Source organism: Diabrotica undecimpunctata, chromosome 1, assembly GCF_040954645.1.
Source record: "Diabrotica undecimpunctata isolate CICGRU chromosome 1, icDiaUnde3, whole genome shotgun sequence".
NCBI lineage: Eukaryota > Metazoa > Arthropoda > Insecta > Coleoptera > Chrysomelidae > Diabrotica > Diabrotica undecimpunctata.
Window position 1 is genome coordinate 84,345,518 of NC_092803.1, and position 26,174 is coordinate 84,371,691.

Here is a 26,174-nt window from a genome sequence, read left to right on the forward strand (position 1 = left end):
TGCAACCGCAAGCGCAAATTTAGTGCGAAAATGGAAAAACTAAATGAAATTGAGTCCGCGGCTAATGATGCAGTAGCACGTTGGAATGATTGCTGAAAGTTGTTCTCGACCATCAGTATCATCAACAATTACCAATGCGTATCAAGAGTCGGGAACATTTTTGCACGGTTTCAATTTTGAAAATGCCTCATTAACTAATTGTACTTTTAATATTACTATAAATAAAAATGATGTTTAATTGTTGTTAATGACATTTGTATTGTTGCTTTGTGACATGTTTCATATTGTTGCCATGACAACATTTTTCCCTCCGCCGTAAAGAAATGGGAAAAAAAACTGCTGCCGGCGAGGACATCAAACTTTGACAGGATCAAGTTAGATAAGTAATGTCATCATTATTTGACGTTTAAAGAAAAAAATGTTTAATACATAGACACAGATCAGGACTACTAAAGAGGTTCAAATTTTTCAATATTTAGTTTATAAATGACAAAATAAGTATGCTCTTAACATATAACATGTCAACATATTACAACCATCTTGTATTGCTTACAATTATTATAGTCGTTGACACTCCTCCTCGATTTGAACTTCAATACATTACATAAGAGGAAAAAAATTGCTTAAATCTAAACAATCAAAAATATTCTTACAATAATTTTACATCAGTTAAGAAACGCTTGACAAAGACATTTACAATCACTCATACCAAATGAACTCAGTATCTTTGACATCATTTTCATTCCTGAAAAGTTCTTCACTTCACCCAGGTCCTTGGCACAAATTTTTTTTTTCAAAATATCTATTGTTTCCTTTATTTTGTGTCATGACCTGTCAATATTATATCGTCCACATAAACAATCATAAATATGTCTTCTCCTATATATAGACAAAAATCTTGTTTAGAGCTAATAAATCCATCCTCTGTTACAACTCTATTAAAAGTATGATTCCAGCATTTTGGTGATTCTTTTAAACCATATAGCGCTTGATTTAATTTTAAAATATTTACTCTGTCTATTATTAGTCCTTGCGGATGATAAATATATATTTCTAAATCAAGTTTTCCATTTAAGAAAGCTGTGGGCACATCAATTTGATAAATTTTCCAATCTCTTTGCAGTGCTCGAGCCAGCATCATTCTCACTGTGCTCATTTTTGCGACAAATGCATAGGTTGATTTTAGTTGATTCTCCTCCTGTACTGTGGCGCACCCAGGGGGGGTTTGGGGGGTTAAGTTAAACCCCCCCCCCCAGGGAATATAAACTAAACAATATATAAAGAATAGTTGGAAAATGTAACTTGTCTTTCACACACAATACAAAAAATCCAAAACGCTAATTGAATAATTAAATTACCACTTTAAATATGTAGAACACACAAAGGACTAAAACAAGGATGCCGTATGTCACCCTTACTGTTTTATTTGTATATTGAGGCAGCCCTCCAAAATTGGAAAAACCACTGCCAGGAAATGGAAATCCCCATAGGAAATGACGTACTGTTCTCCCTGAACTTTGCGGATGGCCAAGTCGTCCTAGCTCAAGATTCTTATGATCTAGAATTTATGATAAAGCGTCTATACAGAGAATATTTAATATGTGGGTTACAAGTCAGAATGAAGGAAACATAATATTTAGTTATCAATTCAGATGCAAGGTTTGAAGTGTTGATAGACAAAGACGTGAAACTCAAAAAAGTGGAAAAATTTAAATATTTAGGTACACTCATTGCTAAGTACGGCTTGGAGAAACCGAAATTAAACAACGAATTAATCAGGGACGTAAAAGGACTTTATTATGGCTCTGAAGTATAGACAATTAATGCAGACCTGAAAAGAAGATTGTTGGCAGTTCAAATGGATTTTTTGAGAAGTGCTAGAACATCAAGGCTGGAAAGGAAGACAATGAATATAAGAAATAACATGTATGCTACAGAAACGGTCATTGACAGAATACAATGAAGAGGTTTAAAATGGTTTGGACACCTATTGAGAATGCCTGACGAACGTTGGCCCCAAAAACTTGAATTGAAGCCACCGTGGATTCACACCACAGATTGAAGCCCCCTGGAAGAAGAAAAAGAGGCTCATGGAATGAAGAAATTAGAAGAGACATGGAATCGAGAAAACGGGAATACGGCGATAGCCGTCTCCAAAATGTATTGTATTTACAAGTTGGATCCTGTAATATATATGTTTTGGCATGAACGACAGTACTAAGCCTGGATTGATAGAGACTGTGTTTATTTCTAGTGGATTTGCATCATAGAATAAAGCTATAGAACAATTTAAAAAGTATCAAAATACAAGTTGCCATGAATTTAGCACACAACTTAGAAAAGTTACTACGTGAAGTCCGTAGATCTTCAAATTCAGAAAAAAGGCTGAACTGAAAGCCAGAGAGAAGCAGCGACAAAAAAATTTAGATTATATAAAGCAATTAATTAATATCATTAATAAAGTTCTAGTAAAAGGTGGAATACCTTTTCATGGTCATGATGAAATGGAAGAAAGTAATAAAAAGGATTGTTTCTCAAACTTGTAAAACTTCTTAAAACATGTAATCTTTCATTTAAAGTATACTTGAAATCGGCCAAAAAAAAACTTATTTTAGCAACTACATTCAAAATTATATGGGGTATGAACGAAAAAAAGGGGTAGCCTCTTTCTGTGATTGCAGACAAGATTTCTGATGTCACTCACCACCATCTTCTTCTTCTGCCAGTGCCTATTCTCTATGGATGTTGGCTACCACAATGGCCCATCGAATTTTATTAGCAGCTGTTCGAAATAGGTCTCTGGTGGTAATACCTGTCCACTGTATCAAATTCTTAAGCCAGGATATTCGGGGGCGTCCTGGTCCTCTATTTCCTTCTATTTTCCCTTCTAATATCAATAGTAGTATTCTGTATTTATCTTCATTTCTCACTATCTATATGTCCGAAGTATGCTAACTTTCTTTCTTTAACGAATTTCAAGACTTTAGGTTCTTTTTGTTAACGTTGCATTACTGCGTCAGTTCTTTGTTATGGCTCTGAAGTATATATATATTTAGGGATTCTACAGTATTCACTGCCTTCCCTCGCTCAACCGTTTCCATCTCTCTCTGTTGTTCCATTCTCCATCGTTTAGTCCTCTCTTACTCATGGCGTCGTCTACTTCGTTCCTCCAGGATTTTCGGGGTCGTCCTCTTTTCCTCCTTCCTATAGGGCTCCATTCGGTTATTCTCTTTATCCATCTGCTGTCGCTAGCTCTTCTTACATGTCCATACCACTTTAGTCTTTTTTGTTCTATATATGTTAGTATGTCTGTTTCTATTGATGTTCTTTGCTTTATTTCGTCATTACTTCTCCTATCCATTCTTGTTACTCTGCAGCATCTTCGCAGGCATTCCATCTCTGTTGCTATTATCTTACTGCTGTTTTTCTTGTTTATGATCCAATTTTCGGCCCCATATGTCATAATACTTCGCACTAATGTTTTATAAATCTGCGTTTTTGTCTTCATATTTAGGTGTCTATCCCACCATACTGAGTTAAGTTGTCGGATTGCTGTTCTTGTTTGTCCTAATCTTTGTGTAATTTCTTCCTCTGTTGTTGCCTTTTTCGTGATTATAAACCCCAGGTATTTGAATTTATCCTTTCCTTTGATTGTTACGTTGTCATCAATCTGTAGATCTTCTATGTCTTCTTCACTTGTAGATAGGTACTCTGTTTTCGCGAGGTTAATATCTAGGCCAGCCTTAATGCCAGCAATTAATGCAGACCTGAAGAGAAGATTGTTGGCAGTTGAAATGGATTATTTGAGAAGAAGTGTTGGAACGTCAAGGCAGGAAAGGAAGACCAACGAATCTATAAGAAATAACATGAATGCTACAGAAACGGTCATTGGCAGAATAGAAAGAAGAGGTTCAAAATGGTTTGGGCACCTATTGAGAATGCCTGACTAACGTTGGCCCCAAAAACTTCACAAATGGAAGCCCCCTGGAAGAAGCAAAGGCGGTAGACCTCGACACTCATGGAATAAAGGAATTAGAAGAGCGATGGAATCCAGAAGTTTGGAGGAGGAGCATGCCTTGGACCGGCACGATTGGCGGAGGAGAACGGGAATACGGCGATAGCCGTCTCCAAAATGTATTGTATTTACAAGTTGGATTAATGTCAAACGTAAATAAACTTATTTTAACATTCAATTGTGGCTTATTTCCATTAAAGTAGTATATAATGTATATAATTACTTTAAAATGTCACAAGAAAATAGCTTCAGAACAATAGATAAGATCTAGATAAGAGAAGGGAGTGTTCCCAAAATGTCGTCAGCCTTATAACGGCCACCCCACTTTCGGAGTACGGTACGTGTGACAGTCAACTGCGCACCCAAATTTTAGGGATTTAAAATGGAGGTAACATAAAAAAATTTCAAAATCCCCCCTCAGGCAAATTCTGGGTGCGCCACTGCTCCTGTACTTAAAAACCCTTTGCAACCAACCTTGCTTTAGATTTTCCGTCATCTTTAATTTTAAAAACCCATCTTGTATCTATAATCTTTTTGTTATCAGGTAAATTAACCGGTGTCTATATGTTTAGGTTTTCCAATTACTCCAGTTCTTGATTAATTGCATTATTCCACTCTCCATTTTTCTGCGCTTCTTCAAACGTCTCTGGTTCACCATTCAATGATAGTAAGCAATATACTGAATATAACTTGTATTCATTAAAATATTCTGGTAATTTTACTTCTCTTCCTCTTCTAGTACATATGGGATCCTCTTCATTATTTTCTATTTCATTTCTAATTAATTCTTCGTTTTCAGCTAAACTTTTATTTTTGCGCTTACATCTTCAGTACTTTCAGAATTTCCTTCATTTTTGATCCAAACTGTTTGATGTTTACTGTTATTACTAACATCATCAGTTACACTATTTTTATATTTAACTTGTTTGTCATCAAAAATAACATCTGTAGATGTAATTATTTTGTTATTTTTACAATCCCACAATCTATATCCTGAATTATAATAACCTACCATTATTTTTGTTGTTGTTCTAGTATCAAATTTATTCGGATTTGGAGGAATTACACTCCATACTTTAGAACCAAAAACTCTAAGATGATTAATATTATTCTCACCATACCATATCTTAGATGGTGTTTTACCACCATTAGCTGTTGTAGGACTTCTGTTCAATTCATAAGCTGAACATCTCATTGCTTCACTCCATAAAGATTTAGGCAAGTTAGTTTCTGTTAGTTTGACTCTAACTCTATTTATCAATGTAAGATTCATTCTTTCAGATGTACCATTTTGCTGTGATGTATATGGTTGAGTATACTGTAACTCAATACCCATTTGTCTAGAAATATTTTTAAATTTATGTGATGAGAATCCACCCCCATTATCTAGTCTGATGTTTAGTTTTAATTACATTTATAAAAACAAGAACATTACCTTCAACTTCACTTTTATATCCTAACAATTTAACTACTGTAAAATGTGAGAAATCATCAACTAATACCTGAAAATATTTTTCTCCATCTAAAATAGGATTAGTATCTGGCCCTGCTATATCTGAATCTATTAAATCACCAATTCTTTTGCCTTTCTTTACTATAAAAGCTTCGTCTTGTACTTTTACCTCAAGTACAACTTTCACATACTTCTTTTGAAAAAGGAAATTGTAAAATTTTTAAGCCTAAATGCTTCAAATGGCCTAAGCGTCGATGCCAAATGTTTCCATTGCGTTAAATACAGGTTCATACTCTGCATTAAGGGTTAAAAGAAATTGACATACGTTGTCTGATTCACCCATCGTACTACCTACACCTTCCAGTTCTGTTATAATTTTGTCAAAATTCATAAAATTTTTTTCTAGTTTTTGATCTCTTTTACACTTAAAAGTCAATAAAATAGCTTCTTTTTTAATGTAAGCTGGGTAAATATACTTTTTTTTTTCGAATACGTCTTCAAGTGCTTTCATTATTTCTTTGGCGGTTTTTACATCTGTTATAATGTCTAAATGTTTATCTGTCACACATTGAACTATAATGGATTTTGCCTTTGAATCGTCATCTGTAAAATTTTCTCTCTGTGTTGGGTATAAACTTTCAATCACTGATAATATTTTCTTTTCATTTAATTGGATCTTAATACGAAACTTCCAACTATTAAAATTCTCTCCTGCGAGAATAGGAAATTGTTGACCACTAAACACCTTCCAAGGTAATCACGTTTTCTTGATTTATACTTTACTTATTTGTCAAGGAGTCAGCTGGGCCCATAACCTATTCAATATTTAGTTTATAAATGACAAAATAAGTATGTTATTATTGGATTATTTCTTTATTATTTAGAACAACATATTACAACCATCTTGTCTTGCTTACAATTATTATAGTCGTTAACTTTGACGTAAGTCATAAGCACACTGTAGCCAACCTACACGATTGTACCAACCTATACTTAACACGGATTGTTGAAACATAGTATTAAGTGATAGATTTGACCGTTACTTGATGGAAATTTATTTTATCTAAGAACAAAACACTGAAAACTTGTGTTCTACACTTCCGCAAAATTTATTACAATTTATTTTCACTACAACTGTTTCGTCAGAATGCCTTTTTCAAGTAATGTAATTTTACTATGCTGGATGGGAGGAAATCTCAAGATGATCATTCAGAATTATATATTATTATATTATATATCATATATATTTTTTATTTTTTCTCTGTTGATTCGAAATGTTGAGGGACTTCAGTTTGGGTACCTAAGGTGGTATAAAATGTATTTGTTTTCAATAATTTGTTGGTAAGATTACCCATTCGATTACATATTTCACTGATGTTTAAAGAGAGCCTCTCTATCTCCATCTTAATCTCAGTTGAATTTCAGTCTTGGATTTTAACCTTGATAGTGTCATCAGAATAACCGAAAAAAACTGACGATATATTGAAAATATTTTGTTCCATCTACCTTATAGATTTTAAATTACAGAAATTTTACAGTAAATTACAGTAAATTTTAAAAATTACAGAAGATGAATGCCATTATGTAGTTATTACCAACTTAACAACAATTTAGACCCCTATACAAGTTATTTACTGATCACTGTTTATTAAAGAGAAGCTGGGTATCAAGGGATATATTAGATGTTATGCCCTCCTTCAAAATGCTTACACAGCGAGTTTTTCCTTATTCATAGGCATAAAATCCAAAACCTCCATTGACTTATTATTTAATAAGGAAATTTGGCCACCTGGTTTAACATTAAATGATCTACAGAATCTTCATATTCCGAACTAACGCCTTCATCTGAGTCAAATATGAGTCCGAAGAACATCAGAAACACCGTTAGCTTGGAAAGTCCAATTACGATTTTAAGCAACAACAAAAGTGAAGTGGAAAACACAAAAATAATTACAGACAAGCAGGCCATCGAAATTTGTAAATCTAAGAATGCTTTTCATTCTCGTATTATCTTCATTAAGAAGGATACTTTGGAATCATCGATAAATCTGCATCCTTTGACCCCACCAAGAGTTAGATTAACCAATAACTCGAACAGTCGATATCTTCGAGCGAGATTAAGGGAACCAGATATCTTGAAAGCCATTAAACTACATCTTGCTTTTCTTCACGATCAACCTGCTTCAGTATGTTACGAAGGATTCACCAACACAAGCGTTAAGCTCTTTGGCTTTCGAAGGACTTCCCACTAAGACTGAAGATCTACGAAAAATTCTTCTAGAATTTAATGATGCCCATGGAATTGGTTCAACTGAAGTGGAAGCTGATCTTGTTGCTTTTAGGTCCTTTCTCACTTCGGAAAGAATTATTCAGCTACAAAAATCAAGGGAAAGTCACCGAAACTACTATTCCGTTGCCTCTCCAAGACGAAATTTTTAAATAATATGACGTGTTTTGTAGGACTAGAAACCTCAAATTATTTTAGTAATGACAACTTTAGCATGGTTCTGATTAATATTCGTTCTATTATAAGATATAGAACAGATGAATTATTTTCGTTTCTAGAGGAATTACGATTTTGCCCAATAGTTGCGATTGCCGAGCACTGGCTTGAAGTCAACGAGCCTTTTTTGTAGAAAAATATACCAGAATTGCTAGGTATGATCGTCCAAGTTCAGCTCATGGTGGCACCCTAATTCTTTCTACAAATAATGATTTCTCTCCTATTACAAAATATGACTTTCTGTTGAATGAATCCTTTTTTGAGTTTTCATTGGTTTATAACAAGAATCTTAATCCATACATTCTTTGCATTTATAGATTATTTGATTCTTCTTCGGAACTATTTTTTCAGAACCTGTTAAATTTGTTAGACGACCTGCCCAAAAAAAGCAAAATGATTCTCTGCGGTGACTTGAATATTAATTACGCTGTTGCTTGTGCTACCCAATTATCCTTGGTCAATATAATCAAATCGTATGGTTTCATAATGCACGTTAATTCTCCCACAAGAATTACTAAAACAACATCTACCATAATTGATTATATTGTATCAGATTTCTCACTCCTTGATGTACGCTCTACAATTATTAATGCAGGACTATCTGATTATGAAGCAGTATATACCAAGTACAACACTCGTAACAAACAATCCTCGACAATTCAACGTTTAGGTAGGATTTTTTCCGCTCAGAACTTTCGTAAATTTCAAAATTTGTGCTTTACTTCTGGGTGGCACTTTTCCTCTGTGGGCGTGGACTATAATTTCAGTGATTTTTTAGATAGGCTTGTCTATATTTCAATAAGGCATTTCCTTTAATTACAATTAAGTCAAAACATCACAAATCCTGGCCTACCAAAGGTATCTGCATATCAGCCAAGAATATGCGTTCACTACTGTACATCAAAAGATTTACTACCAACGTCTTTGTCACTGAATATATCTCCAAGTAGAGAGGAACCTATCTAAAAATTATCAAAACAGCTAAAAAAATATAATATAATCAGAATCGTCTGGGAAGCTCTAAAAATGTTGCAAGTGAAACTTGGTCCATAATAAACGATCTTTGAAATAAAACTAACACAGCTCAAACATTTTCTCTTCCAAACCCTGCAAATCTAAATAAATACTTCGTTAATGTGAGTAAAAATATAACATCAACTATTTTGCCACAACAAGATCCTATTTCCTATCTCCCGAGTTCAAAAAAGGCCTCGAATTCATTCTTTATAAGGCCAGTTAATAAATCTGAACTGATCCAAACAATAAGTAGTATTAAAAGCAAATCTTCCTGTAGTACTGATGGACTATCCATAAAAATTTTCTTACATCTCCCAACAAATGTGTTGGAAGTCCTGGTCTCACTAATTAACGATTCTTCTGAAAAAGGTATATTTCCAGAGTCCCTAAAGACAGCCATTATTATTCCTCTTCATAAGGGTGGTGAAAAATCTAATGTCTATAACTACAGACCTATTGCGTTAGTACCGGCCCTATCCAAAATTATTGAGATTCTTATAAAACCCCGACTTATGTCCTTTCTCGTTGAAAACAACATTTTATCACAAAGTCAGTTCGGCTTTTTATTTAATAAATGTACCAGCGATGCTATATTTTCTGTACTACATGAGGTCTATCAAGCATTAAACAATAATCTTTATACTGCCATGGTTTTTTGTGACTGTGCTAAAGCTTTTGATTGTGTAAATCACGACATTTTGATAAAAAAACTAAATTCCTACGGAATTCGAGGATGGTGCCAATCTTACTTAAGGAATAGGAAACAATTATTTAGAGCAAATGATACTGACCCTAGTTACAAAAGCATTGTATGCGGAGCACCACAAGGTTCAGTACTGGGTACTCTACTTTTCCTTATCTTTATAAATGACATCACCAACTTAAAAATCGATGTAAAATTTTTTCTTTTTGCTGATGATACCAGTATTATCTGGAGGAACTCTAATATTGCAACTCTTCAAGCAATTATAACTTTTGATCTAATTTACTCTCTTTAACGTGGACAGCAGCATTATCCTATAAAGGAGCTCTTCAACACTTGCTTCGTAATAATAGCCAGATTAGTATCGTTGATTCTGTAAAATTTCTTGGTATTTTTATAGACAGCAATCTTAAATGGTCCCTTCATATCGATTTGTTAAGTAATAAACTGGCCTCAGCCTGCTATGCAATAAGATCTGTTTCGAAGAAAATCAATTTAGCATCTTCCAAAGTAACATATTTTTCTTTGTTCGAGTCTCATCTTTGATATGGCCTTCCTTTTTGGAGTTCTAGTACAGCTGCCCAATCTGATGTTATTTTTAAATTACAAAAAAAAGCAATACGGTATCTTTTTGGCCTTAGTAGAATAACATATTGCAGAAGCAACTTCAAAAATCACGGGATTTTAACTCTTCCCTCTTTATATATTCTAGAAACTGTTTGCTTAATTCGTAAACACCTACATGTTTTCGAGCAAAACCTAATCATGACTACTCCACCAGAAATTCAAGCTTTGATGTGTATTTACCGATCCCGTCCACTGAGTTAGTAAAGAAATCTATATTATATTCAGCAAAAAAATTATACAACCATCTCCCTTTGCAACTTAAATCTACAACTTCTTTCCTTAAGTTCCGTAAATTGACAAAATCCTATCTATCCGAAAGACCATATTATTCAGTGGAAGAGTTTTTTAACGAATAACTAAGAAAATACAGTACGTTTAGGTACAAGCAACTAAAGTATTTTTATATACATTTGGGTATCACATGCAGCAACTTAAACTTATTCGTAAACTATTTCGTAAGGTTTTATTATGCAATTTGCAATTTAGTTAAATTTTGCAAGGGATTGTATATTTTATTTTGTGATATTGGCGATTTAGGTAATTTTAATAAATTTTAACGCATAAACGGACTAATGTTTTAGAACAGTTTGTTTCGAAAAAAATGCCAACAGTTTGTCAGACGCGATGGAATTTTAAATCTCGGTTAGTTTTCACTGTAGCAAATTTTCGTGAACAGCTTTTGGAAGTTTTTGATTTTATTATAGAATGCGACGATTTTGAGAGTGATGATATCTTAATCCGTGAAGCAATCGGTTTGAAAACTTTATTAAATGATTACTCTTTTAACATACTTTTAAATATTTTTAAGAAAGTGTTTACGCAAACCGATTTGGTATTCAATATTGTTTAACATCAGTCATTTGACATTATTCATTCCAAAAATAAAATAATAAAACTGGTGCAAAGTCTCAGAGATTTTCGTAATAATAATAATTTCATTTCCAGTATATACGCAGTCACAATGTCGTCGTCAGACGACATTGTGACTGATAAGGAAGAAATAGTGAAAACAGTGGAAGACTTCTACAGACAACTCTACGAAACAAGTGAATCCGATGAAAGACGCCCCTTACCAAAGATAGAGAATCAAGGCTCAGAACTAATGCCGAACATAACTGTTGACGAAATTAAAAATGCACTTCGGGTGATGAAGAACAATAAATCCCCAGGTGAAGACAGGGTAATGACCGAAAGCCTAAAACTAGGAGGAAATAAGCTCTTACTGACACTTGCTAAACTGTTCAATAAATGTCAGTGCGAAGCGATAACACCGACGCAGTGGAACAACGCGGAAATCATCTAACTTCATAAGGAGGGAGATATCAGCGACCTTAGAAACTACCGCCCCATTAGCTTGTTGTCACAAGTATATAAGCTATTTACAAGAGTTATTACCAACAGGCTAGGAAGTAAGTTGGATTTCTATCAGCCAAGAGAGTAAGCAGGTTTTAGAGCAGGATATGGCACGAATGATCATTTACAAGTAATTAAGAACTTAATAGAAGAGAGTGTTGAATATAACAAGCCATTAGTCATGATATTTGTTGACTACGAAAAAGCTTTCGACACAATAAGTCATCAAAAGATGTTAAAAGCCTTAACAGAGTGCCATATAGATCATCGCTAGAGAAACATGATAAAATACATCTATCAAAATGGGACAGCAAGTGTGAAACTGGCAGATAAAAAGACCAACGTATTTAAAATAAAACCGGGAGTGCACAATTTCGCCAAAATTGTTTACAAAATTATTAGAGCATATGTTTAAGAACGCAAATCTGAGTGAAAAAAGAATTAATCTCAATGGAGAATTGCTTAGTCATTTGAGCTTTGCTGACGATATTGTCCTTTTTGCTGACAGAATCGATGATGCAGTATCGCAACTGGAGAAACTATACCTAGCCTCCCTACAAGTAGGATTAAAAATCAACCGCACAAAAACACAAATCATGACAAATCTTGTGTTAAGCGAAAAGATTTCAGTAAATGGCATGCATATTGAAGAAACCACCTCATATAAGTACTTAGGACATGAGATACGCATAGGAAGAGATAATCAAACGTGCGAACTAAGCCGCCGCATAGGACTCACTTGGGTGGCATTCGGCAAGCTAAGCTATGTTCTTAAATCAGAACTGCCTACGTGTCTTAAAAGAAAAGTCTTTAATCAGTGCGTGTTGCCAGTACTTACATATGGTGCAGAGACATTAACACTAACCAAGAAAATAAGAAATAATATTTGTGTTACCCAAAGAGCCATGGAACGATCGATGTTAGGCATTTCTTGTAGGGATCGGATCACGAACAAGGAAATAAGACGGAGAACAGGAGTGACAGATGCCATAGAAAGAATTATGACCCTTAAGTGGAACTGGTCGGGGCACATAGCTAGAATGTCGGATAACAGATGCACACAGCGAATAATACAGTGGAGACCGAGACAAGAAGCACATCGAAGTAGAGGTCGTCCACCAACAAGATGGTCTAATGACATAAAACGGATCGACAAAAATTGGATGCAAACAGCACAAAACAGAAATACATGGAAAATACTGAGGGAGACCTATATCCAGCAGTGGATAGATCAGGGTTAAATGATGATATACGCAGTTACGTTTTGCACTCGTTTGATATTTCTGAACCCCCAAAAAAGACAAATTCATATTTTGATATTTTGGATACTATTATTATGCAAATAGATACCTACTCGTTTTTCGAATTTTGAAGATTTGCAAATTTTTGACCTCTTTGACGATTCAAAATTTAAAAGTTACGCCAGAGAATTTCCAAGATATTTATTAGACAGGTTAATTAAAAATTATCCATCATTCTTTAAAAATTAGAAAATTAATTAAAAGTTTTATATGCTGGTCCAAATATTTTTGGAAGGTGGGATAAGTTATAAGATATGTATAATTTTATATACTGCAATTCATTACAACAAACTGTTACCGAAATTAATAAATTATTGTTATTAATTCTCTCATTACCACCAACTTCTGCCTCAAATAAACGAGATTTCTCTTGTCTCAAAAGAATCAAAACGTATTGTCGAAACACCATGAAACAAGAGAGAATGTCAAGATTGTTCAAATGTCAATAGAAAAAAAACTTTTAAAATCTCTCCAAAACTCTAATAAATTTTACGATGACGTTATAACCCATTTTGCTACTTCAAACCAACGTAGACTAGAGTTAATTTATAAACATATTTAGGTTCTAAATTTATAGGAAAAAACAAAAAAAAAATAAAAAATCTCCTATGACGATTGAAGTCTTTTTATTAGACGGTATACCTATCTGAAGAGACAAAAAAAACCTTGTCGACCTTGTCTCTAAAGCCACGAGCCGCCACTGACAAACTTACATGTAGTGACTGCTCAAAAACTTATATCAGTCAGACTGGTAGAACCTTTAACAAACGTATAGTATAATAGCCGTTTAGTATAGTATAATAGTTATAGAACACAAAAGGGCTTTCAATAACAAAAAAAAACAGATTCTACGTACTCACTTTACCTTTTAAAAAATCATAATCATTATTTTAATGACCAATTAAAAATTCTTCATATTCAAAATAAAGACCTTAAGCTATCTTCATTAGAATCTCTGGAAATTAATAAATAAACAAATACAGATATCATTTTTGAATGACCAACTTCACTTCAGGAAGGTACCCTGCCGAAACAGCTATAGTGATATTAATGTAATAAATTTTGTGAAAGTGAAGAAAAAGAAAGTTTTCAGTGTTTTATTCTTAAATACAGTATTTTTCTTGTGACCCCAATATTTGACTTGACTACAATTATCTTACTTTATTCTAGAAGTTCCGAAAACTTTTGAAGAAGCGATCTCGGAAACTGGATTTGGTACGTTTAACTATATATTGTTGATAGTGATCTTATTTCCGTGTGCGACACAAATGGTTGAAACCGTAGGAATGACCTACATAGTACCAGTAGCAGAATGTGATCTGCACCTTACTATTGAAGATAAGGGTATTTTGAATGGAGTTACTTTTGCAGGTATGCTTTTTATTTTAAAATAATATCGTTGATAAATATGCAGAGAAAACATAACATATTACATAAAGTTGTGAAATTTTTAGTCAGATAACGTCAACAATTGAGATATTTTCAGCATTTATTTCTGATAATAATATCGTATTCTATCCTTATAAATAAAAATATTTTATCAATGGAATATAATAAATCAGTACACCAAAATCTCGATATAAGAGTTTGGAATAAGGATCGATTAATTTCTAATTAATAGGACTCTTCCTGATTGCATCAAAATATATTTTTGTATTAAGTTACAAGGCTTTAGAACTTTTACTATTTGAGAAATAATAGGCATAACACTATAAAAAGAAAAATATGAGAACAAGAAGATTTATTGACTCCACATTCATTATGATCAAGAAAAAGAAATACCATAAAAGAACGAGAAAAAGATGAAGAACTTTTGACCCCAACTCTAATGAAGTTTTCCTTATACCTACTAAGAAAAACTTAGTAGAATGTACCAAATTCAAAAGAGACTTATTTCTTAACGAAATAAAAAAAACGCATGGAAAGATAAGAAGGAAAAAAGGTAGTGATCTGAAATGTAGTAGACATTATGGGAAACGTATGTTGTACCAAGTTTTAAGATTCTAAGATTTGTGATTAAAGAGTAATTGCATAGACGGACAGACTGATAATGATATTTATTAAGGACCTATCGTGTCCTCAGTTAAGAGAAACATAGTATTATTATTTTAGGTATGATTTCTAGTGGATTGTTTTGGGGCTACCTATGCGATGCTCTCGGGAGGAAAAAAATAATTGTGTACGGTTACTTGGTGACTGGATTTTTCTCTGTAATGGCAGCTTTGTCCACAAGCAAAGGGATGTTGATGGTGGCCAAATTTATGTCTGGGTTAATGTGAGTATACTTCTTTAGATTCCTTATAAAAACGTATATATATATATATATATATATATATATATATATATATATATATATATATATATATATAATGCTTTTACCATCAATTTGGCATCGTTTTTCAATCTGCATGTCGATGCTACTTTACAAGATCTTAATAAATTTTTTCCTGTACTTGTTAGAAGAAGTCTAATCATCTCAATAGTTAGAAATTTGTTGCCATGTTGGTACTTTAAAATATTATCTTTCTTTGTTTTTATCACTAAGTTATATAAGTTTATTCTAGAAAATGTTTGAATCCAAAATGATGGTGCAGTAAAAATATTATAAATATATTTAGTTCAGTGTTTTCCCGTTTACTCGCTGTCGCTATATACATGAAAATGTATTTTCCACTTTCATTAACAATCATTTTGGTATCAGAAATTTCTCATCGTTGTTAAGTACAATATTACCCAGAACGAAATAGTAAATTTGAGAATATATATATATATATATATATATATATATATATATATATATATATATATATATATTCAATAGTTGAATAGCAGAGGTTTGACCGATAAAACCTCTGCTATTCAACCATTGAATATATTTTAAATTTAATCAACGGTCGTATTTTTTGCTATATATATATATATATATATATATATATATATATATATATATATATATATATATATATATCGGTAAGATAGTTTCGAAACAAATTCAGATTTCTGCTTTAATCTGGAGCCTTCTAAAAATTGCAAGGCATAGCCAGACGTTGATAAAGGTGTTAATAGAGACATAAAGAAGGAACCAGAGATTGTGTTTACGATCAAACGCATAAAATTGCAATATCTGGGACACGTTATGAGAAATCAGCACCGTTACTCCCTGCTGCAGTCTATATTGCAAGGTAAAGTCAAAGGTAAGCGAGGACCCGGTAGAAGGAGAATATCATGGCTGCGGAATTTAAGAACATGGTTTAAGAAAACCTCAACGGAGCTGTTTCGAGCTGCAGCGAGCAAGGTCATGATTGCCAATATGATTTCCAACATCCGAAACGGATAGGAACCAGAAGAAGAAGAAGGAGAATCTAAAATTTGCATTCCACGACATGTCTCGTCAACTAAGCAGAAATTCTTAACAAATTTGTTTCTTGTACTCATACAGAGTAGTTCCGAATAAAATGAAAAAGACAGAAAAGATTTGATTTCACGTTCAAAGCGTCTATGTATCTGTTGATACGTATTTCGACTTAATAAGTCTCATCAGAACAGTTATTCATAGCCGTCTATGAATAACTGTTCTGATGAGACTTATTAAGTCGAAATACGTATCAACAGATACATAGACGCTTTGAACGTGAAATCAAATCTTTTCTGTCTTTTTCATTTCATATATATATGATAACGGGTTATGATATATTGCAGCTACCTATTGTATCTTCGCTCCAATTGGTCCAGACGTATTGTACAGCGCCTCAAATGATAAGATGTAACCAATAAAATACAATGAGACAGAAACATCTAATACAGCTACATGTCAAAAAGGCCTTAGTTATATATCTTCGGTTCTATAAGTCCAATCGTAACGTACAGTGCCTCAAATAATAAGATTTAACTAATAGAATACAATGAGATAGAATAACCAAATTAAGTAGTATGCCAAAAGGGTTGGTTATGCATCTTCGGTCTTAGTAGTCCAATCGTGACGTACAGTAACTTATATAATAGGATTTAACAAATAAAATAAAAAACAATGAAACAGAAAAATCAAATACAGCAACATGTAAAAAGGGCCTTAGTCACGTATCTTCGGTCCTATTAGTCCAATCGTGACGTACAGTATCTCGAATGATATGATTTAACCAATAGAATACAATGAGATACATTATATACAGCCGTATGCCAAAAGGGCCTTAGTTATGTATTTTCCGTTCTATTAGTTCAATTATGACGTACAGTACCTCAAATGATAGGATTTAATGAATAGGATTAAAATGAGACAAAAAAATCAAATACAGCAACATTGTAAAAGGGCCTTCGTTATGTATATTTATCTTTGGTCCTTTTAGTCCAATGACTTAGAAATTAAATACAGCAACACGTCAAAAGGGCCTTAGTTACATATCTTCGCTTTTATTGACCCAATCGTGACGCACAGTACTTCAAATGATAGGATTTAATCAATAGAATATAATGGGGTAGTAAAATCAAATACAGCTGCATGTCAAAAGGGTCTTAGTTATGTATTTTCGGTCTTATTGGTCCAATCGTGATGTAAAAAATCTAAACTGATAGGATCTAACCAAGAGAATGAACTGAGATGGAAAAATCAAATACAGCACATATCGTTGGAAAGGCGATTAGAAGACCTTTTAAATGAGGTGTGCCGTGACCTCTGTTTGTATTAAAAAAAAAAACGTTGATTACATCATTACGCCAACACATAAAATAATATAGCAATTTAGCCATTCAAAAATTAAAACGACTTTTTTTTAAGGCAACTATGTTTCTGAAATAAACAATTTATTCCATACATATGCACTGTATAAATACAAAAGTGCACTAAAAAATATTTATAATACCGTTTGCATATGTAGAGAAAGTGCTATTTTCTTCAAGTTTTCATGATCGTGAATTTAACTTTTTGTATGTTAAATAGTATATTATTCGGGAATTTCCCATTGAAGCAAAACGATCAGTGAAAAACAGTAATTTAAAAACCATATGGATTTTCCTGGCAGTAAAAAACAACTAAATTAAAGGTAATTAGAAATCAAAGAAATTTAAGACTTTAAATGAGTCACAGATTAGATCATTTTAAACGAATAGGTATAATCTCAAAAAAATTCCACCTGATAATCTAATATAGGCGGGTGATTTTTGTAGAAAAAGGTAGATTTCATACCCACAAGCTGAAACTTGTTTTAATCTATAGATTATGATCTATCGATTAAAACAAGCTAATATGCTTTTTTTTGTTTAAACAATTTTTTAACCAATTATAAAAAATTACTTTTTTACCTTCTAAATCACCCCTTTGATAATCTGGGTTATTTTAAGACGAAAGTTATTCTTGGGATTTTTTGTAAAATGTTTACTTTAAGCGTAAAATGCAAATAAACAAATAAAAATGAAAAAAAAGTAGAATTTTAGTTTTTTTTGAGTCCCTTTTTCAATAGGTTAGACATTGAATGTAAAATATCAAAAAACATGAGATGAAAGCTTAAGTCAAGTAGTTTCAAAATATATAAAATTCCATTTTGATTTTATATTTTTAGTGTCAGTTTAAAAAATCCATAAACAAATTGATATACGTTACGTTCCTAGACTTGACAAACTTTTGAACTTTATTTAACATCGAAACACCTTGATTTTTTCGTACCCACACGTTGAATTTTGTTTTAATCGAAATAATATGATGACACATCATTACAGTAAAAAGTTTACACAAAATTTATCACGGAAATGTATTTATTTATAACAAATTTAAAAAAAACCGATTAAAACAATTTTTTTGGGTAATTATGGTATTTTTAGGACGAAAGTTATTCTTGTAATTTTTTTGTAAAACGCTTTCTTTAGCTGAAAATTGCTAATAAACAAACTAAATTACCGTTGCGTTCCGGGATTTACCGACCTAACGCTTTAAGGTCGATTTATACATATCCATGATGTGTCTGTTCCGTGTCAGTGCCTAGTCCGGGTAATTTTAATGTTATATTTACATACAACCGGATTGTAGTAGTGTGTGTACCGGGCCTAATAGAAATGAAAACGTTATTACATATTTCTGTGTAAAAGAGAGTTGAAAATAGATAAGTAGCTTGGATAGAATATCTCACCGTGTTGGTATTATTACTTGATGAAGAGGAAGAGCAAGAGCAGAAAGGTGAAAACAAAGAAGATGGAGTATGCATCCTATGTGGGAAAAAAAAGACAAACCGAAGAAGAATTTAAAATATACCTACAGAGAATTATTGGACGATGAAATAAAATTTCACGATTATTTTAGAACGTCGCTGTACTCTTTTTTTCTTTTTCTTTTTGCTTTAATACATATAAAAAACCATAAAATACTAGCTGCACAATATCTCCTGCTTGTCTGTTTAGAAGCACTCGCGTTAACAAAATAATAAAATCTTAGTTATTAAGTCCGTGCGTTTGGGGATGAATTTCAGGCCGGACCTCATCCGGAAAACGCCAATATATAAATATACTTATAAGAGTACATGATTGTTTTTTTTCGCCGGGCACTGTCATAACACGGAAGGGCCACGGCACGAATATTTATAAATCGACCTTTAAAGTCCGAAATACTTCGATTAAATCTTAAAGATTATAATACTGCAATATCAGTAACCTGGAAATGAAGTAATCAAGAAGATGATAGGTAATCATGAACAACGACTCGACAATATATACATATATATATATATATATATATATATACATATATATATATATAAATATATATATATATATATATATATATACATATATATATATATATATATATATATATATATATATATATATATATATATATATATATATATATATATTGATACGATTAGGGTTTATAGAAAATAATTTATAAGTTATATACTACATAATATTAGATATTTGGTTGTTTTAAATAAGTTATATACTAGAGAATTTTATAAAAATTATTTATGTGAGGGCATTTTAAGAAATTAGCATATAATAATTGTAAAAAGTTGTATTTTAGTAATTTTAATATTGTAAATAGATTTAAGAGAGCCATGTGCCTAGGCAACCAAAAATACTCTCGAATTGACAGATAGAAATTAATCATAATACGAATATAAAGTGGGGTTATAATAATATATTGTTTGAATTGTGTATTTTATTAAATTAGAGTGTTAGTTACTAATTTGAATGTTTATTCTGATCTGAAAAGCCTAAATGTCAACAAAATTATCAATGGAACATTAACGAATTCTCCAGAGTGCAGAATTTGACCTTTGTTGACGGTCGAACATTCTGGAATAATGATTATGTCGGTGGATCGAACAGATATTTTTTTCGAGAACATCTATATAGAAGTTAATAGAACAGAATGGAACATGATCTCTTACCAGATGGTTCTGGAATATCCAAAAGGATATAAATACCCGTGATTTGGATTCAAGATGGCAGTTTTTGAAGTTTTTAGTCAGAAGTCAAGCAGTTCATTATGAAAGTTAGTACACAATTAGTTAGTGAAGTCAATTGTTCACAGTTTTAGTAAGTCAGTCAAGCAGTTTAATAAGAAATATGAAAGTTAGTTGGAGATAATCCAATTGTTTAATATAGTGAGTTAAAAGAAGATTAAAAATTATGCATATATTTAATGCACATTTATAATTATACACAAATAATTATTGAAGATAATAAAAGTATATTAGAAGAATATTGGATGGACATTGGAAGGAATTAAAATTATATTATGATTGGAGATTAGTATAAATCAACTTATAATAATTGGATATTGGTATATTGAAAAGAAGAATAAATATAAATGGTGTTTGCTGGTGGTGTATAAATGCTGGTGAAGAAAACTATATCTTAAATTGGTAGAAGCTGATAATTGGAAAAAGAAATTTCACAAAAACAAGGATAACTGAAGTACGAAGACATTCAGTGGTGATTAGAATCTATATAGTGGAAAACAGTTCATTTAGGCATTCAGTGAAAGAAAGGTACAAAATTTTGTTAATATAATTTAGTTAGTGTCATAACAATTTCAATTTTGAAGATAGTTTGTTTAAATTTTACATTGTCTATAGAATTTAATTAGTTTTATAAGAATATCAATTTAAAGATAGTTTATTTTAAATTTACATTGGCTAGGTTAGATATATATATATATGTGTGTTTCATAATAGTTATAATAAAGATAATTTAAAAAAGTACTTACAAGCTAATTCTTTGAGAACCGCGATAAAAACCCTATATATTATATTATTAAAAATACTCATTGCTCATCATTCAAACAAAAACACATCATAACAATTTGGCGCCCAACGTGGGGCTCTCTATTTAAAAGAATTAGTTTGGGAAGATAAGTGCTCTCATATAATTAAATTAATTATCAGTAGAAAGGAAAAATTATAGATTTTATTTGTAATTATATTTGAACAAGTAAAGTCTCAAAATGTCTCAAGGAAAGAAAGGTACAAGAAGCAAAAAGAATGAAGAAGATGTGGAAGTAGAAACACAACCTATACAAGAGGAGAGTTTAGTTCAAGTTCCACAAGATACTGCAGAAATGAATCCAGAAAGAGAGGAAAATGTCAATATGGCAGCTTTGATGTCATTAATGATGCAGATGAACAAGACAATGGAAGAGAATTCAAAAGAAATCAAAGAAGACATGAAAAAAATGGAACAGAAAATGGAAGAGAATTCAAAAGAAATCAAAGAAGACATAAAAAAATTGGAAGAGAATTCAAAAGAAGTCAAAGAAGACATGAAAAAAATGGAACAGAAATTGGAAGAGAATTATAGAAAATTAGAAAAGAAAATAGAAGATAATAATAATAAAATTGTAAAACAAATGGATAAAAAACTTGAAGCTGCAGAGAAAAAAGTTGCAAATGAAATAAAAAGTATACGGAATGACTACAAGAAAAGGATAGACAATGAGAGGACAGAAGTAAAGAGGATTATTCAAGATAATAAGATAGATATAGAACAGAAAATAGAGTTACAGAAATGTAACTTAGAAGTAAAAATTAACGAAGACAGGAGAAACACAGAAGAAAAATTAGACGATATACAACAAAATATCCAAATAAATTGTAATCAAATAAGAAATGTGGAACAGAGAATAGATGATATTTCACAAATGAGAGACATAGGGAGACCTTACTTAAATTTAACAAATGAGACTGGGATTAAATTCTCTGGTAATATAAAAAATTTGCATCCTAGAGTATACATAAATAGTTTAAAACATAAATTAAGATTTGTGAATAATATTAATGATATTAAAGATTATATTAGAATGACATTAAATGACAATGCAGCAACTTGGTTTGCTAGTATTGAAAATGATTTAGATAACTTTCAAACATTTGAAAATAAATTTTTAAATTATTATTAGGGTGAATTAGAGCAAGCAAAGTTTAGAGAAATTCTATATTTTGGAAAGTATAATCAAAATTTAAAATCAAATATGGTAGATTATGCATTGAAATTGATAACAGTTGCAAAATATTTAGAACCACCACTTAGAGAGGATGAAACAGTCTTAAATGTATCTAGACATTTTGATGCTGATGTTGTGCAAACCGTAACTGTACAAAATATTCAAACAATAGATAGTTTTATTAATTTTATTCAAAGAATACAAAGAGGCAATATAACAAGTAATAATAACAACAGAAAAAACAATAATAACTTTCAATATAATAAAAATGATAATCAACAATATAGACAATCATATAACAATAATACTAGGTATGGTGATAGTTTACAAAATTTTAATAATAATAACAGTAATCCAAATAGACAGAACTTTAATAATAATACTAGTTATAATAGACAAAATTTTAATAATAATACTAATTATAATAGACAACATTTTAATAACAATACTAATAATAATAGACAAGATTTTAACAATAGAAGAAATACAGAGCGACCTAACTATAACAGACAGGTAAATTGTGTTCGAAGGAATAGAAGCTGCGAAGACAGAGAACGAAATAGTACAAGGCAAGAAAATGTGAGTAGAAGTCATAGTAGGGAAAGACATAGGACATCAGATCCAAGTGGTCAGATACAATCTGACAATTCTAATAATCAAAATTTTGTGCAGTAAACTTTCTGAATTACAAGTTAGGCCATTGCTATTATGAAAAACCTTCTGAATTTATTTCTTTAGAGGAAGATAAAATTATTGAATCTGTTAATTTAATTTATATAAATGCTTTGGCCAAAAATAAAATGATTAAGATTATGATAGATACTGGTTCAGAAAGTACTTTAGTCTCGGAGAATTTTATTTTTAATACATTAAAACTATCAGATATAATAAAGATTCCAAAAATTAAAATTATTGGTGCAAATAATAAGAAGTTGGGTGAAATTGATAAACTAGCCAATTTTAAAATTAATATTCTTAATAAAGAAATTAATATGCAAGGATTTATTGTCAAGGATTTATGTGTTGATATATTAATGGGAAATGATGAATTGGAAAACAAGAAAGTAAAGATAGATTTTGAAGAAAAAATGGTAACTTTGGAAGGGCAAATAATTAAATTTATGCAGAAAGATGAGGTAGAAGAAGGAATAAGAGTTGATAGGATATTATTAAAAGAAAATAATGATGTTTATGAAGAAGAAATGTATTTTGATGATAGGGAAATGTCCCAGAAGAATGTAAAGAATAATTATTGTAGTGAATATTTAAGGAATGGAAATTTTAAGCAGATGGATGCCTACGAGGCGGAGTGCGTAAAATTGGAAGCAAGGAATAATGAGTACATAATGAAGAATAATTTTATTTGTAAAGAAGAAGATATAATGAAAGTTTTAAATTGCCCTGAAGAATATAAATCAATAGTCATTTCCATATTGCAGCAACACAAGGGACTTGTCAATAAAGAAAATAGAATTGCACAAAATTATATCCATAGTATAAAAGTTAAAGAAGAAAAAGATTTTAAAACAAAATCATACCCAATACCATATAAATACAGAGAAGAAGTAAACAAAACAATTAATAATATGTTAGAAGATGGGATCATTGAGAAGGCAGACACACGTTTTATCAACCCCATAGTAGTAGTACGAAAAAGATCAGGTGAAATCAGGTTATGTTTGGATGCAAGGAATATTAACAAGATTACTGAAAAGCAATTTGAAGCACCAATGAGTATAGATGGAATATTAGGAAGAATTACAGGAATGTCATTTTTCACTAAAATCGATTTACAGCATAGTTTTTGGTTAATACCTCTAGAAAGAAAAAGTAGACAGTATACAGGATTTCAGATAGATGGAGTAGTATATCAATTCAAAGTAGTACCATTTGGACTTCAATCATCTTGCAGTGCTCTATGTAGATGTCTTCATGATATTTTGGATCAATATGAACATTTTGTAATTCACTACATTGATGATATATTAATTTTTTCTAAAACGGCTGAAGATCATGAGAAACACCTAAAAATTATAATAAATAGATTAGACAAAGTTGGACTAAAAATAAATCAAGAAAAATGTACATTTTTTCAAAAAGAAGTCATATATCTAGGTTATAAACTTAACACTAAGGGAATCGAAATGGATCCAGAACGGACACAAGTCATTCAGGAATATAAAACACCACACAATTTAAGAACTTTAAGAGGATTTATTGGAATAATTAATTATTATAAAAGGATGATACCAGATCTAAGTATAAAAGAAATTCCATTACTTGAACTACTGAGAAAAGGTGTAAAATGGAGATGGGATCAGAGAAGACAACTAGCATTCCAAGAAATTAAAAACATTTTTCTGTCAAATTTGAAAATATACTATCCTGACTACACACAGCCATTTCTGGAAAATCTAATATAGTGGCAGATGCTTTATCAAGGTTAGAAAATACATCACAAAAAGGGCAGCGAACAATAAAAATTGGATTAAATCAATTAGTAGAAAGTACTGGATTATATTCTAAAGAAGAAATTATAAGAGATCAGATCAATTTGAGTGAAAAACAAAAAGTCCTTAGGAAAGATGGGGTATATTATAAAATAATAAATGGCATAGAAGTATATGTAATAACTCGAACTTTAGCAAAGAAAATATTGAAAAATTTACATAACAATTATATGCATATTGGTTCAAGAAAGCTATGGATGCTATTTAGGGACAATTATTTTACAAAGAATGACATAAGTATAGCAAAAGAAATTACTACCCAATGCCCAATATGTCAACTAAACAAAGAAAAGAATTTCAAAAACCAGAACACATATAAATCTAATGTTGTATATGAAAAACTAAATACAGTGTCCATGGATTTTATTTCAAATTTAGTTCTCAGTCCAACAGGAAAAAAGCATATACTAGTGATAGTTGATTTATATACAAAATTTATTAAACTATATCCCTGCTCCAGAACAAATGTTAAAACATTAAAATTATATATTAATCAATTTTTCGAAGAAATAGGACCATTTAGAAATTGCATAATAGATAATGCTACATATTTTAACAACCAAAAATTTCGGACATTTTGTGAGAAAAAGGGAATCAACATTCATTTTACAAGTATCAGACATCCTCAGGCAAATCCTGCAGAAAGATATATTAAAGAAGTTATAAAATATTTAAGGATACTGTGCCAAAATCAACACGAAACTTGGCAGCAACATATACCACAAGTAGAGTATTTTTTAAATAATACACATAATTTGAATACAGAGGAAGTACCAGAATATTTAATGTTTGGCCATATAGGAAACAGAAAGTGGATTAGTGAATATAATCAGGATATGTTAGAACAAGTAATGCAGAAAGTGAATAACCGAATTAGGAGGAAAGCTGAAAAATATATCAGAAGACAAAATCGAAATATAAAAAAACCAATCACATTTCAAAAAGGAGACCTAGTGTTAATTCGTTCACTTAGAAAAAGTAATGTTAAAGAAAACCGTTGTAAGAAATTACAACCAATGTTTGAAGGTCCATATACAATTGAAAATCAGAATGGACTAAATAGTTATGTGTTAATAGATGCAGAGAACAGACTAAGAGGCATATTTCATATCAACGACATTTTTCAATATCATGAAGAGATTGAATAATGATTTCTATACCTTTAACACAAATATAATAACACTAATAATTTACTGATATATCCATTTTATTCAATAGACTTGATTTGTTAAATGGTAGATGGTAGATTTCATTATTTTGAATCA

At 31.2% G+C, this 26,174-nt stretch overlaps 1 protein-coding gene across 1 annotated transcript in view; it reads left to right on the forward strand.

Moving 5' to 3' along the window:
- Window positions 1-26,174, forward strand: part of LOC140439493 (synaptic vesicle glycoprotein 2B-like) — a 131,040-nt gene that overhangs the window by 15,678 nt on the left and 89,188 nt on the right. The window contains exons 2-3 of the mRNA XM_072529444.1: window positions 14,143-14,343; window positions 15,085-15,247. Of these exons, the coding sequence (XP_072385545.1) occupies window positions 14,143-14,343; window positions 15,085-15,247 (364 nt within the window). The remainder of the gene's footprint in view (window positions 1-14,142; window positions 14,344-15,084; window positions 15,248-26,174) is intronic.